This window comes from Talpa europaea (assembly GCF_964194135.1).
Source record: "Talpa europaea genome assembly, chromosome: 15".
Taxonomy (NCBI): Eukaryota; Metazoa; Chordata; class Mammalia; order Eulipotyphla; family Talpidae; genus Talpa; species Talpa europaea.
This window is the reverse complement of record NC_140083.1, coordinates 2,630,384-2,644,211: the sequence shown is the minus strand read 5'-3', so window position 1 is coordinate 2,644,211 and position 13,828 is coordinate 2,630,384. Positions and strand designations below refer to the sequence as shown.

General features: G+C 64.3%; 1 protein-coding gene across 1 annotated transcript in view; it reads right to left on the bottom strand.

Annotated features, from left to right (window-relative positions):
- Positions 1 to 10,653, bottom strand: part of ARFGAP3 (ARF GTPase activating protein 3) — a gene marked incomplete at both ends in the record, with an annotated part of 34,480 nt that extends 23,827 nt beyond the window's left edge. The window contains 2 exons of the mRNA XM_084254884.1: positions 4,834 to 4,952; positions 10,585 to 10,653. Of these exons, the coding sequence (XP_084111010.1) occupies positions 4,834 to 4,952; positions 10,585 to 10,653 (188 nt within the window). The remainder of the gene's footprint in view (positions 1 to 4,833; positions 4,953 to 10,584) is intronic.
- Positions 10,654 to 13,828: the final 3,175 nt, after the last annotated feature.

Sequence of the window (13,828 nt, the reverse complement as noted above, 5' to 3'; positions counted from 1 at the left end):
GCACATATACACACGGCGAATCCACTGTGTGGTGACATATGAAAAGCAGAACTTTAAATCACACCTTCAGAGAAACAGATTCCCCAAAGACCAAAAAAATCTCCTTTAAGAAGATGATGATCAGGGCCTCCCCGGTGGCGCAGCGGTTGAGCACTGGGTTGCAAAGCTGCCGCAGCCTCTGCAGCACCAGTTCGATCCCCGGCTGCCCCCCGGCCACGGGAGGAGGGTCCCACATGGCGCGCAGACCTCTCCTGCCGCCCACTGCTCCCCTCAGCAGTGTACCTCGGTCCTTCTGCCTGCTCTGCTCCCCGCTCTGGCTCTGGTGAATTCTCTCACCCTCCCGCGCTTCTGACTGTACCCAGTGCTTGTATAAATAAATAAAATCTTAAAAAAAAAAAATGATGATGATCACGGAAATGATTCAATTCTTATCTAGCTCTCAAATCCTTTCCTCTGAAAGATCCTGCTCACTTGCTCGCTTTTCATGAACCCCAGGCCCCCCGACCGGTTCCCGTGCAACCTCAGCCCTAGGTCGTGGGTGGCAGCGGACAGCTGGTCCCGAGAGACAGACTGGAGTGCGGCGGGACCTCGGAGAAGCCCTCACATCCCTGAACCGCTCGGTGCTGCACTTTCCTCATGTGTGAAGTGGGGGTAGTTAGAGTTTGATTGATTTCAGTCTTGTCGAAATCTAAACAGCTGATGTCTGAGACGTACGTGGCTCTTGATGCAAACCACACGACCCGGGTTCTCACAGCCCGGGTTCATCACTGGGGTCCCCATCACCGCAGCAGCCAGTCACCCCCAGCTGCAAGCATCAAGCTCCCAGGACAGGGCATCCGTCTCCCCCAACCCCGGCCGGGTGCACGACAGGGGCCTGGAGAGGCGGGCTGCGAGTGGGTCCTAAACTTACCCGTTCGTAGTCCTAAACTAGCTTGGAGAAATAAAGCCAAACATTTCCAGATATATTTCTCTCAAATGAAGATAAAAAAACTAATTGCTTGTGAGCTGAGCTGACAGGAACCCTCCCTCAGAACACCGGGATTTCAAAACGAAAGTCCTGGTGACAGTGGCCTCTGAACGTGGTCACCCTGAAGACGCACTCGACTTGGCCCCGGGCCTTCCCCCAGCAGGAGACGGCTGTGGGCGCGAGCGTGTGGAAGGTCCGCCCTGCCAGCGCTCAGGAAAGAGGAAGGAGGAAGGAGAGGCAGAGCTGGTGTGGCTCTAAAAGGCAGCTCCCGTCACCAGCGAGGTAATGAGAAGACAGGCCCCGCGAATCCCCGCAGCCGACAGGACAGACACTCCCGAAAACTGTGCAAATTCGTTCCATTGCTGCTGCCACAGTCAATATTCTTTTCGGCAGCGGAGCATTTATATAGATTTCAGAAACACAGGAGATGGTTCACTGAACAAACATGGCGAAGTTTCAGGGCATGGAGATTTGGCACGGCGGGCGGCACCCGGTGGCCCGGGTTCCACAGACACCCGGGAAGGGCCTCCAGGCCGCCGCTGTCTGTTTATGCTGGCTGGCAGGGTCAGGTCAGGAGGGTGAAGCCTTCCCACTCCAACGTCACAAAAAGCGTCTCCTCCTGCGCCCACTGAGGCGACTCCCCGAGGATGTGGGGCCACAGTTGGGGCGCCGGGAGAGGGGCTTGAACAGAAGTCATCTGGTCACCCCTCCCTCAGCCCCGGGCTAGTAAGGACTAGTGCTCGCAGCACCCCACTCCTCACCCCAGCCCCCCCTAGGCTGCCAGCCCCCAAATCCCTGTGGGGCCCCTGTGGCGGGCAATGCCCCTCCTGTACACAATCAGGAGCGCAGAGCAAGCTCCCAGAGGGCATTGAAGACCCCCCCACCACGGTCTCCTTGGGGACAACTTCTCTGTCCTGTGCACATAAAAACCACTAAACCGGGCCTCCCTGGTGGCGCAGCGGTTGAGCGCTGGGTTGTGAAGCTGCCCGCAGCCTCTGCAGCGCTGATTCGATCCCCGGCTGCTCCCCGGCCACCGGAGGAGGGTCCCACTTGCCTGCTCTGCTCCCCGCTCTGGCTCTGGTGAATCCTCTCACCCTCCCGTGCTTCTGACTGTACCCAGTGCTTGTATGTATGTATAAATAAATAAATAAATAAATAAATAAATAAATAAATAAATAAATAAATCTTAAAAAAAAAAACCAAAACCACTGAACCTCCCACTTTCCCCGCCTCTATACCCGACAGCCTCAGCGCCCACCTCCTCGCGTCCCGGCCTAAACGCTCACAAAACCTTCCAAGTTCACTGCAAAGGTCACACCCTCCTTTAGCTTCACCTGCTCGTCCAGGCAGAGGGACACGGCGCTGCTCCAGGCCCCGCCCAGTAGCTCGGCCCGCTCCGACCCCGCCGCGGCAGGGACCTGGGCCCACTCGCCTGAGTCAGCACACGAGCGACTGAACAGGGACTTGGGGCGGAGGCCAGGGTGTCAGGGAGCAAGCGAAGGCCCCTGCCCCAGGCGCGGTGGGTCGGCCGCCGGGCCCCTGGAGGCCGCTCACCAGCTCCGTCCCCTTCACCTGCTATTGCCCTTCCGCTGGGGAAATGCTCCCTTTGGACAACTGTTAACGTGGGATTCTATTAAAAAATAAAAAGAACTCCGCTGAGAGAAACATTCCGCCCGAGCCAAACCGGGGTGGAGCCGGCGGGGTGTGTGTGTGTGTGTGTGTGTGTGTGTGTGTGTGTGGGTGGGTGGGTGTGGTGGGTGTGGGCGTGTGTGGGTATGTGCGTGTGGGTGGGTGTGGGTGTGGGGATGACGGGGGGGGGTGGGAGGTGTGGGGGGGTGGGAGGTGTGGGTGGGCCGGGGTGGGGGTGTAGGAGATGGGGGGTGGGGGGGAGGGGGTGGGGGTGGGTGACGATAAGAAGGGAAAGGGGTTCTAGAGGAGGGACTTTCACTTCTTTAGATTTTGGGGTACCAGCATCTTCCCCCAATGAGCTGGTGCTTGTAATGTTTTAATAAAAAAAGACGTGTTGAAAGAAGTGCCCTCTACGCAGGTGGTTGAGCGCAGCGCTATGAAGCTGTCCGCAGTCTCTGCAGCGCTGGTTCGATCCCCGCCGGCTGGCGAGGGTCCCACATGGCGAGGCAGACCTCTCCTGTCTCACCCGCTGCTCCCCTCAGCAATGTATTTCAGTCAATCTGCCTATTCTGTTCCCTGCTCTGTCTCTGGTGAATCCTCTCACCCTTCCACACCTCTGGCCTGTACCCCATCTACTGTATAAATAAAAATAAAAAATAAATCTTTAAAAAAAAAAAAAAAAAAAAAAAGAAAGAAGTGCCCTCTACCTCCCCCAAAATGCGAAGCACCTGACTTTCTTGGGCTTTTGGATTTTCCCTGCCCGGACCCTAGGCCGCCGGCCCTGGGCTTCGCTTGGTTTTTGATGACGTTTCTGAGCATCCGCTTGGGCTGCTGCACTGATCTGACTCCCTCCCGGCCAAGCGCGCGGGTCTCCGGTCAGCCCTCCCTCAGCCGCCGACACGTCACAAGACCTGATTTCCCGGGATGACTCAGGCCGGCGTGTCAGTGTGCTTTCGTGGTGGGAGAGGGAGGGCCGGTCAGAGGGCGGCGCTCGGCAGGGAGCAAAGAACCGGCAGGAGAAAGGGCGGCAGCCCGTGCGGGAGGGACCGGGTTCGTGGGCCTGGAAGAGGAGGTGCCCATCCCTCTGGGGGCAGGAGCACATTCAAAAAGCTCTGTTTGCCCTGGCAACTGACTCCTCCAGCATTTGAAAAAGAGCTCAGGACAGGGGAGTGTGTTCAAAATATGCTGAGCCCAGGACCGAAGAAAAAGGAAGCCAAGAAAGGCATAGACGTGCGGAAGCCACAGCAAGCCACAGACGCGCCCTGCACTCCGCAGCGCCGCGGGCCTCGCGCCCTGATGTTCAGCCCGTCGCGCCCTCACAAACTGATTTCTGAAAAAAGAGCTCAGGAGATTTTTCTTGAAGTTAGTATGTTAAAAAAGAAATCGATGCTGTTATTCCGAGCGTGTAGCCTTTGCGCCCTGGTAGACACTGTCTCGCCATAAATGATGACCGACTACGAACCAATGCTCTTTGCAGTAACTGCTTTGTATCAATATTCCTCGGGACAGAATATAAAATGAAATAAAACCGCACAATCCAAAGAGCTGCCTGTCCGGCCGGTGCCCTCCCTGCAAGAGGAAGTGGCAGGGAAATGGGTGAAGTGTTGGGGGGAGGCCTAGGGGGCAGAGATGCGAGGGGCTGCTGGGCCGGGGCTGCCTCCTGATGCGCGGCAAGGTTGGCGAGCTCAGCCCCCATGTCCCCACTCCCGCATCTAACCCTGCGCCCCCAGATCCTCTCATTCCCTCTTTCATTGTCTCCATTTATTTTACTTCGCATCAGGTCACTCGCACCCCCAGACTGCGGGTCGTGTGTGTCCAGCGAGGCCCTCTCTCTCATGCGCACAGAAGGCCCAGGAGGGTCAGGGAAGCAAATACCCACCAATGGGGCAACCATGGAAAATGGGGTGCAGCCAACCCACGGCCCCTGAGTCCCGTCCGGCAGGAGGGAATGACCACGGCGAGGGTTCCCGAGCTGCTGGGACTCAAGAAGACTTGAAGGGAGAGGAAAGTGTCTCGAACGCGTCTGCCACCTCTGCCCCCCTCCCCGCGGCCGCGTCCCAGGCGCAGTGACCCGGCAGGAAAGGCCTGGCCGTCCCGTGACGTGGACGTCAGCACACAAGAGCCAAGGCCCCGGGCCCCCAGCCAACCTCGCACTGACTCGGTGTCCAGGCTAACGTGAAGCAAAAGGGGGCGGAGCCACACGGCCCGGGTCACTGCACGCAGCGGGGTGCACTTACCGAATGAAACTCAAGTGAACCCCGAGGGACCGGTGAGACCCCGAGCAGTCGATGCACAGGAACACCCCGTAGGTGATGCTCGCCCAGCTGGGGTTTTTGGCGCCACAATCAAAACACACCTGAAAGAAATTTTTTACTTTAGTTATTAGTTCCTGTGGGTGGAATGAGCGGCCCGGGGGGCGTCCATGACCCGGAGGGAACCCGCTCCCCCTTTCAAACCGGCCACCAGCAAACATCTCCCGAGGAGGGTGAGGGAAGCGTGGGGGCGAAGTTGTACCCCAAAATGATATAGTTATGTAAATAACTGGCAAATGAATGAAAGTTGAGGGGAAAGGGAAATACCTCACCAGGACTGTTTTCAGGGCTGGAATTTCAATTTATTGGGTGACACCGCATCACACGAGTGGAACCGCTGTGGGTATTCAGCGTGAGCCCTGAACCCTGCGGACTCCGTAGCAGTGTCATAACATTCAACTACCAGCAGGCTGCATCGGCTCCACTAATTATTTTTTTTCTTTTTTTTTTTTTAATAGAGGCATGTTTTATTTATTTGTTTGTTCGTTCGCTTGCTTTGTTTATACAAGCACTGGGTACAGTCAGAAGCGCGGGAGGGTGAGAGAATTCACCAGAGCCAGAGCGGGGAGCAGAGCAGGCAGAAGGACCGAAGGACACTGCTGAGGGGAGCAGCGGGCGGCAGGAGAGGTCTGCGCGCCATGTGGGACCCTCCTCCGATGGCCGGGGAGCAGCCGGGGATCGAACCGGCGCCTCAGAGGCCGCGGGCAGCTTTGCAACCCAGCGCTCAACCGCTGCGCCACCGGGGAGGCCCCTCCACTAATTATTAATGGGCTCCTAGGCCTACAACACCCGCCAGGTAAGGACGGGGCCATCACGCCCCCAACCCGGCCGCACGGGCGCCCGGCACCCCGCCCAGCGGGCCCTTCTCCCTGGAGCCCGACGGATCCCTCCCAGCCACGCGACGGGACAGGGGCCCAGCTGTGGCCTGGGTGGGGGCTCTGTGCCCGACGGCAGGTCCTGGGGCCTGCTTCTCCCCCGCCGCCGGCCTCACATCCTCACGCGCCCCTTGCTGGTCCCAGGGGGTCCGAGTGCCCCATGAGGCCAGACCTTAGACTTGGTCACACGACACAGCAGCGTCCTCCCCTCCCTGCCTGGGGCGCCTCGGCCCGCAGGGGGCGCCCACGCGGCGCAGCCCGCAGCCCGTGCTGAAGGGGTGGCTGAGAGGGCCTGGAGTGGGGCAGCCGGGCTGCAGCTTCTGCCCTGCCCGAGAGACCCCCAGCCTTCCCTCCTCGGCCCTCCCGCTTCCTCTGGTAACGCTGCCCCGGCACGCAGGCACGTGTCCTGGATCCTAAGGCTCATGGTTCCTTCGCGTCGGCACAGGAGAGGCACAATTCCACTCAGAAGAGAATGGTTTTTTTTTTTTCCCCAGGAAAAAAAAGTGTTATTGCGTGAAGCCATTATTCCCTCCTGCCCCCAACACCAGGCTCCAGAGCCTCACAACCTGTGAGCCATGTCTGTTGTTTCAGACGCTCAGTCACCACGGATAACCACAGAGCACTCTGCTCCTGGCTCCGGCTGCCTTGCCCTGCCCGGCCAGCGGCGGGACTCACAGCTCCCTCCCCAGGAGCGACCCTCCTGGAATTCCCCCCCCCCCCCCCCCCCCCCCCCCCCCCCCCCCCCCGGCTTGATGCTCAGTAAACATCCACATTCAGGGAGCCGCCCCCTCTCCCGCAGGGCCTGGAACACAGCACCCACATTAAACACTCAGTAAATATTTGTTGATCAAATAAACAGCTTAGGAAGCTCACCACAGCCCACAGAGGATGACAGGTCCCTGCAACACTGACTAAAGCCAAACATCCTTCATCTGATAACAGGACATAAATATACCTTACAGCATGTGAAAAATACCTGGTTTCGGGGGGCGGGAGGGCAGGGGCAGGGGCCGTGGGAAGCCAGGCCTGTGCTCACGCCGGGCTCAGCCCCAAATGTGCCGTTATGCGAACAAGGGGCAAATCAGTAAAATTTGAAAAAAAATGAAAGCCCACAGAGTTGCCTAGAAATTAATATTTATATTTAAAGTCACAACAACAGCACCGTAAAAGCTCCACTAAAAGAACTGCTTTAATTTTATTTTTTTCCAGAAAAAAGGCCTGTTTTAGGTCCACTTTGTAGGCAGCCACTCAGGCGAAGCTTGTTCCACCCATAATCATCAGGAAAGATCTGATTTCTGGTCTTTTTATTATTATTATTTTTAATTTACTTATGCATACAAGAGCTGGGATGTCAGCCGGGGTGAGGGGCGGGGTGAGAGGATTCACCAGAGACAGAGCGGGGAACAGAACAGGCAGAAGGACTGAAGCACACTGCTGAGGGGAGCAGCGGGCGAGACAAGAGAGGTCTGCCGTGCCATGTGGGTTGCTCCCTGGCTGGCCCGGGATCGGGATCGAAGGCTTGTGCTGCAGAGGCTGCGGACAGCTTCATAGGGCTGACACTTAACCCCCTGCACCACCAGGGAGGCCCTGACATCTGGTCTTTTTAGGGCGACACAGCGTGAACGCCGGGGACTCCCCACAGCCTCCCGACAGGCTCGAGTGGAGGCGCCCGTCGTCCGCACTGTTTATCATTCCCGCGGTCTGCCAGGCCATGTGCTGGGCACCGCGGCCTCTGCCACAGGTGCTGTCCTCGCCAAACAGCTGCTTGTAAGCCCTCGGCTACCCGCAAGCGGTGCTCTCACCATCAAGCCCGAACCGGCACCCGCCATGTGGATGCAGAGGTGACCCCAGAAGCGCGGGCTGCTTGGAGCCCCTAGGTGGCAGCTCAGCAGCTCAGCGGGTCCTGAGGTCGATCCCAGCTGCCAAGGACGGGATGTAAGACGTTTTCTAGACAGGGGCCCAGAGCCACGTGGGGCTCAGCAGAGCCTCCCAGGCGGCATGCAGCCCTGGAGAGGGGGGTGACAGGTGGTGCACAGCCCAGAGCTGGCGAGTCAGGGGTCCCGTGGAGGGGGCCGGGGCTCCGAGAGCCGCTTGGCTCCTGACGCGCAGCCTCAGCCAGGACAAGCCCAGGAGCGGCTGGAGCGCAGCCCCACAGGGCCAGGGCCTGTCTCTCTTGCTCACCTGAGCTGAGGCGTGAGACTGGCGCCGAATGGGCACTAAATGCAAACACAGGCCGCGGGGTGCTGTGGGGGTGGGAGGGTGGGAGGTGAGCCTGGGAGCTGCAGGGCCTGAGTCAGACATAGGCGGAACCCAAGCCAGGGGCTCCCGCTGGCGCAGACCAGGGCCTGTGAGAGCGGAACTGCCCTTTGCTTCCACCTGTCACCCGCCTGTTCTTACAGTAAAGAAAGTAAACAACTCCTGACGGACAAGAGCTCTGCCTGAGGGTGAGGACAGCAACGACCTGTTGGCCAGTCCGCTCTGCCACACCGTGAGACGGCGCCACTGCGGCCCCGGCCAGCTCTTGGGCCTGTGTGTGGCTCCTGCAGCCCCACAGGCCTCGCCTTGGAAGGACCCCGCTGCTGGCCCCTCTGCTGTGGCACCCGCAGATTCTCAGTGCTGCCCCGACGCCCATGCCTCTTGCCGCCCCGCGGCCTCCACAGCAAAAAACACACCGCCAGGCGGTGCCCTTCCTCCCCGACAGCCCGCTCCCGGAGGGCAGGCGCTCCTGTCTCCCCAGCTCGACAGGCCTTTGTTGGGCGAATAACTGGCAACCAGTAGCCAACTGAGGAACAGAGTAGCTTCGAGGAAGGACTTCACACGCGAGGGACGCGTCAAAGCCTCTGTCCCAGACCAAGTCCTCAGCGGACCCGCGAGGAGGAAGTTGGAAGCCGTATTCCGAAAGCAGACAGGAGCCCCCTTCCTGCCTGCTGTAGCTCAGCGTTCCTTCCTGGAGCCCCGCTTTTAAAATGCTTATTGTTACCCAACTCTCCCACATCACTAAAATTGGTTTTCCTCTCGGTCAGGGTAACGGCTTTTCTCACTAGTGATCAAACGGAGAGATTCCATCAAGAAACGTGGCGCATCCGCGGCGCGTCACCCGAAGACTTCACCTCGTGCTTCCTGCACGCCCACGCCTCTCGGGACCCTCAGCCTCCCGCTCCCACACTGTTCATAACAAAACGAACAGTAACGAAACATCGCTGGCCTGGCCTGCAGGCTAGAACACGGGGCGCTGCGGCTCTCCCCGGCTCTCCCACCGGCCCTCCCAGCAGCCCCGAGTTCGGCCCGGTTCATGTTCCCATTTCAGATGAGAAAAATGAGGCCTGAAGCGGCCGAGTAACCCGCCCGGGACAGAGGAGAAAGTGGCCGTCTGGACAACTCATAAGCAGGCCCGCACACCCTCCTCGGCAGCGTCTCTGCATATAAAGGCACGGACTTCTGCCTCCCGGGGCGGCTTCTCCGCACTGACGCCATCAAGGGGGACGCACGTTACATTTGTGAGATGAAGCAGATAAATAACGAAGCTCTGCGCTGCTGAGCGCAGATCCTGATGCCGTCTAGTCACCAGGAGCCACCTCAGCAATCTGCCTTGGAAAATCAAGAAAACAGCAAAGAGACTGGCCTGAAGCGCTGCTGCCCCCCCTCCCGCACCCACCGCACGCCACCTGCCCTGACAGTTTCCTTCTCACTCCCCTACGCTGGAAGCCCACGGCCCCCTCCAGCGGCAGGGGCCCCGGCGTAAAACAAAGACATCTACCAGGCCCGGGAACCCGGGAACTTTCTACACTTTCCGCTGGAGCCTCAGGCCCGGGCTCATTAACAGCTGCTCCAAGTGGGGAGCAGACACACGCCCCGAGGGGAGAGTCCAGGCCGAGGGGAGAGTCCAAGCCGACAGGGCAGCCCTTTGCACTCGCCAGGCTCCGCTGGACCTGCGATCCTCGGCCGAGGGCATCCCTGGCTGTGATGTAGCCAGATGTGTCATCACACAGCTCCGGCCAGCCGGGAAGTTGTAAAAGCCCTGGGTGGGCGGGAAACCACCCCTGGAGGAGCAGAAGGAAAACCCCGATCTCCAAAGAGACCAAAGAGACGTGATGGGAGGGAAGAGCCAGGTCTGCGGCGGGTTTTCTCAGCAAGAGAAAGGAGCCGGGAGCCAGCAGCCCCCGTGGCAGTTCTGTCGGGGCAACTTAACTGAGGCCGCCGTGCGGGGACAGGCCACCCCGCGAGCCCCAGCGGCGCCCCCAGGAACTTTAGAGGCCGCTGGAGGATGGGGAGGGGCGAGTCCCACTTGCCCAAGCGGCCCGCGCTGCAGCTGGGGTTTCTCGGTTTCGGGGCGCAGGAGGCCAGGCTGGGTCACAGGTGGCCTGTGGTGCCCGCCCGCCCCGGGGCTGGGTGTGCGCCCAGCTCCTTCTCAGAGGCCCCGGCTGCCCCCAGTCCAGTCGCCTCCCAAAGCCTCCCGGCGGGTGTCAGGAACCCAAGTGCCACCCCTGCCCCAGGGACCCCAGATGAGCCGGCGCCTCCTGCCCCCCCTGCCTGGCGACGCGGGGGGGGGCGGGGGGCATTGGGGGGGGGCCGGGGCACCCGGGGGCCGGGGGTGCGGGGGTGCGGGGGCGCCCGGGGTGCCGGGGGCCAGGGGGGCCGGGGCCCGGGGGGCCCGGGGGGCCGGGGGGGCCGCGACCCGGCGAGGCCGCCCGCCCGCCCGAGTGCGACGTGTCACTGGCGGCGGCTCCTCCTCCCGCCGCGGCCGCCGCGCCGCGGGGCCGCCCGGGCCGGGCCGGGCCGCCGCCCTCCGCGCCGGCGCTACCTTGTTGGTGGGCACCGAGCGGAGGCGCCTGAAGACGGCCAGGATGTCCTGCCTGCCGGGGTCGCCCATGGTCGCGCGCCCGCGCCGCTGCCCGCGCCGGAGGCCGAGCCGGTCGGTTGCCGCCTCCGGGAGACGACGGCGGCGGGGGCGGGGCCTCGCGGGTCGCCCCGCCCCGCCCCGCCGGCCCCGCCCCCGCCCCGCTGGCCCCGCCGGCCCCGCCCCCGCCCCGCTGGCCCCGCCCCCGCCCCGCTGGCCCCGCTGGCCCCGCCCCCGCCCCGCCGGCCCCGCCCCGCCCCGCTGGCCCCGCCGGCCCCGCCCCCGCCCCGCTGGCCCCGCCCCCGCCCCGCTGGCCCCGCTGGCCCCGCCGGCCCCGCCCCCGCCCCGCCGGCCCCGCCCCGCCCCGCTGGCCCCGCCGGCCCCGCCCCCGCCCCGCTGGCCCCGCCCCCCCCGCTGGCCCCGCTGGCCCCGCCGGCCCCGCCCCCGCCCCGCCGGCCCCGCCCACCGAGGCCCCGCCCCGAGCCGCGCGCGCGTGCGCAGGGGCCGCGCGGGCCTCGCGGGTTGCCTCCGGGCGGGGCGCGGCGAAGCCGGGGAGCCCCGCGCGGCCGCCGGGGCCGCCGTGGTCTCGGCTCCGCGCCGCGCGCCCCGCGCCCCGGCCCAGCCTCCGCCGCGGCCCGCGGCTGAAGAGGGCCTCGGCCGGGAGGGCCCCGCGTCCAGGCCGGGGCCCCCCGGCGCCTCCCTGAGCGCCCCGCGACGGGCCGGGGCCACGCCGCGCCGTCCGGGGAGCCGGGGCCGCCTGCCCAGCGGGCGCCGCCAGAGCCGCGGCCCGGCCCGGCCCGGCCACTCCGCAGGCGCCCGCCGAGCAGAGGGGCCCGGAGCGCGCCGCCCCGCCCCGCCCGGCTGTGCGACCCGGCTCGGCCCCCCCGCCCCCGGCCCCCCGCCCCCCCCGCCTCCGAGGGGCGCCCGCGCGCGGACGGCGAGGCCGCGGCGGGGCGGGAAGCCCGGCTGGCTGGGAACGGCCGGGGGCAGCCGCCCGCGCCCCGCGTGCCCGCCCCGCCCGGGCTCCGCGCCTGGCCGTGGCGGGCCTGGGGGCGTGAACCGCCCGCCGCCGCCGGAGGCCCGGCCCGGTTCGGCCCGACCTGTCCAGCCGGGCCGGGGCTCCGCGAGCCCACCCCGCTCCTGTCCGCCAGGGGGCGCCCCCACCCCCGCGGGCCTGGGGACGGCCCCCCCACCGGCGACCGGGAGCCCCTCCGGGAGGCCGCGGCCCGCCCAGCCGCGGGCAGCGGGGCCTGGGTCGGGGCCGGGGGGCGCAGACCTCCCCCCTCGGCGGGGGCCGAGGGCAGGGCTGGCGGGAGCGGGGAGGGCGCGGCCATCACCCCGGCACTGGGCCAGCGGGGGGCGGGGGGGCTGGCAGGGAGCGCAGGGCGGGGCGCCCGCCTGGCCGGCCCCGGGGGGCATCCCTGCGGTCACCCCCACTCAGGAAAGGGGTCACGGGTCCTCCTGACCCCCGCCTGGCCAAGCCCCTCCCCTCTGGAGGTGGGAGCGCGGCTCCAGGGCCCTGGTGCTCCGTGGTGGTTTGAGCTCCTGGGCCCCCCGGCCGAGCTCGGGACCGTCCTGCCCGCGCCGCCCTGGCTGCTGCCGCCCTGGTGTCAGCGCCTCGCCTTCCCTGGCTCCAGAGCCCTGGGGGGCGGCAAACCTAGGCCTTCTTCACGCTCTGGCACCACCACGCCTGGCGCGTAGGCGGAGCTCAAGGAACAGCCGCTAAACCAACCCACACCGCCCAGGCCCGCACAGAGAGGGTGCCCGCTGCCTCGCCCGGCGCCCCCCCCCTCACTTTCTCCACGAACAGGACTGGTGTGGTCAGGAGGCCCCCAGGGCCCTTCTCCAGCCTGTCCATCCTTCCTGGCTGATGGTGAGCCCACCGCCCCCAGACTGACCCCCAGTTCCTGAGACCTGGCACTGCCCTGGTCCTCGTGAACCCATGCCGGACTGGCATGGGGAGAGGCCTGGTATGCGTTTAGGTGGGTAAGGACAGAGGCCAGCCCTGTCGCCCGTCTGCAGGGACCTCAGGAGACCCAGCTTAGCTGGAGCTGTAGCAGAGCCAGAATCCGGGGCCACTCGGCCAGAACTTGCACTACCAGGGAGACCGGGAGAGGGGTGACAGTACCCCCTTCCCCCATCTGCTGTGGGGAGGTCCTGGGCAGGCTGCCAAGGACACTGGGGACTTGAGGGTGGGGTGGAGCCAGCAGTGGTCCAGGGGGAGGAGGTCGGTGCCTTGGGGGTCCGGTGCGGAGGGCAGGCAGGTCAGCTGCGGCGGCGAGGGTCCTGTGTGGGGGCCAGGCTAGGCCGTGAGTCAGAATCCCCAGGCTTCCGGCTGAATCAGTGTCACCTCCTGGGTGTCTGTGGCCTCTCACCCCAACTCTAGCCCTCCAGCCACTCTTGCCTGGAGGAGTCCTCGGAGCTGTGAAGATGACAGGAAGTTGAGAGAAGTTGTTTCACCCTGACTTTTCAGAGTGGCTCTCGCTTGCCCCCTGCTCTTACCTGCCGGTGAAGCAGCGGGGGGGGTGTGTGTGTGTGTGTGTCTTACCTGCCGGTGAAGCGGGGTGTGTGTGTGTGTGTGTGTGTGTGTGCGCGCGCGGTGCTTGCCCTCCAGCCCCCTCAGACGCAAGTGAGTCACGGTCTGTCTCGGACCTTGGGCATCTGCCTTCTGTGGAGTGCAGGGCCCAGCTCCCCCTTGGGCTGGCGTGAGCGTGCATGAGCACCCCGCTGCCTGCCCAGCCCTCCCTGCGCCCTCCCTCATTTCTTCAGGCAGCCTGGGGCTGGTGAGACAGAAGCTGGCGCCCCCTCCCCCCAGGCAGCAGGTGGCTCCTCCTCAGAGGTGGGGGGCAGGGCCTGATGGCCAGATGACAAAGGTTAGCCCTCGACCCCCCCCAGTCAGGCAGAGGCCCCCCCAGTCAGGCAGAGTGATGCCACAGGGGCACTGCCTGCCTTGCTGCCCCGCAGTGCTTTCTTGGGCAGCCCCAGGGGTGCTCACACCTCTGGTCTCTCCCTTCCACACATCTGCCTTTGTCACCCCCTTGAGGGTGGAGGATGCCACAGGACTTTACTCAGTGCCCCGGGCCCTCTGTAATGAGAACGGGGACCCCCCCACCCCGGGCGCCTGGTACTGGCACGCTCCCCACGGTGTAAGTGAAGGGCAGAGCCCAGGGCGCACGTCGGAACCGGCACCTGCCCCTCGGGCCCAGTT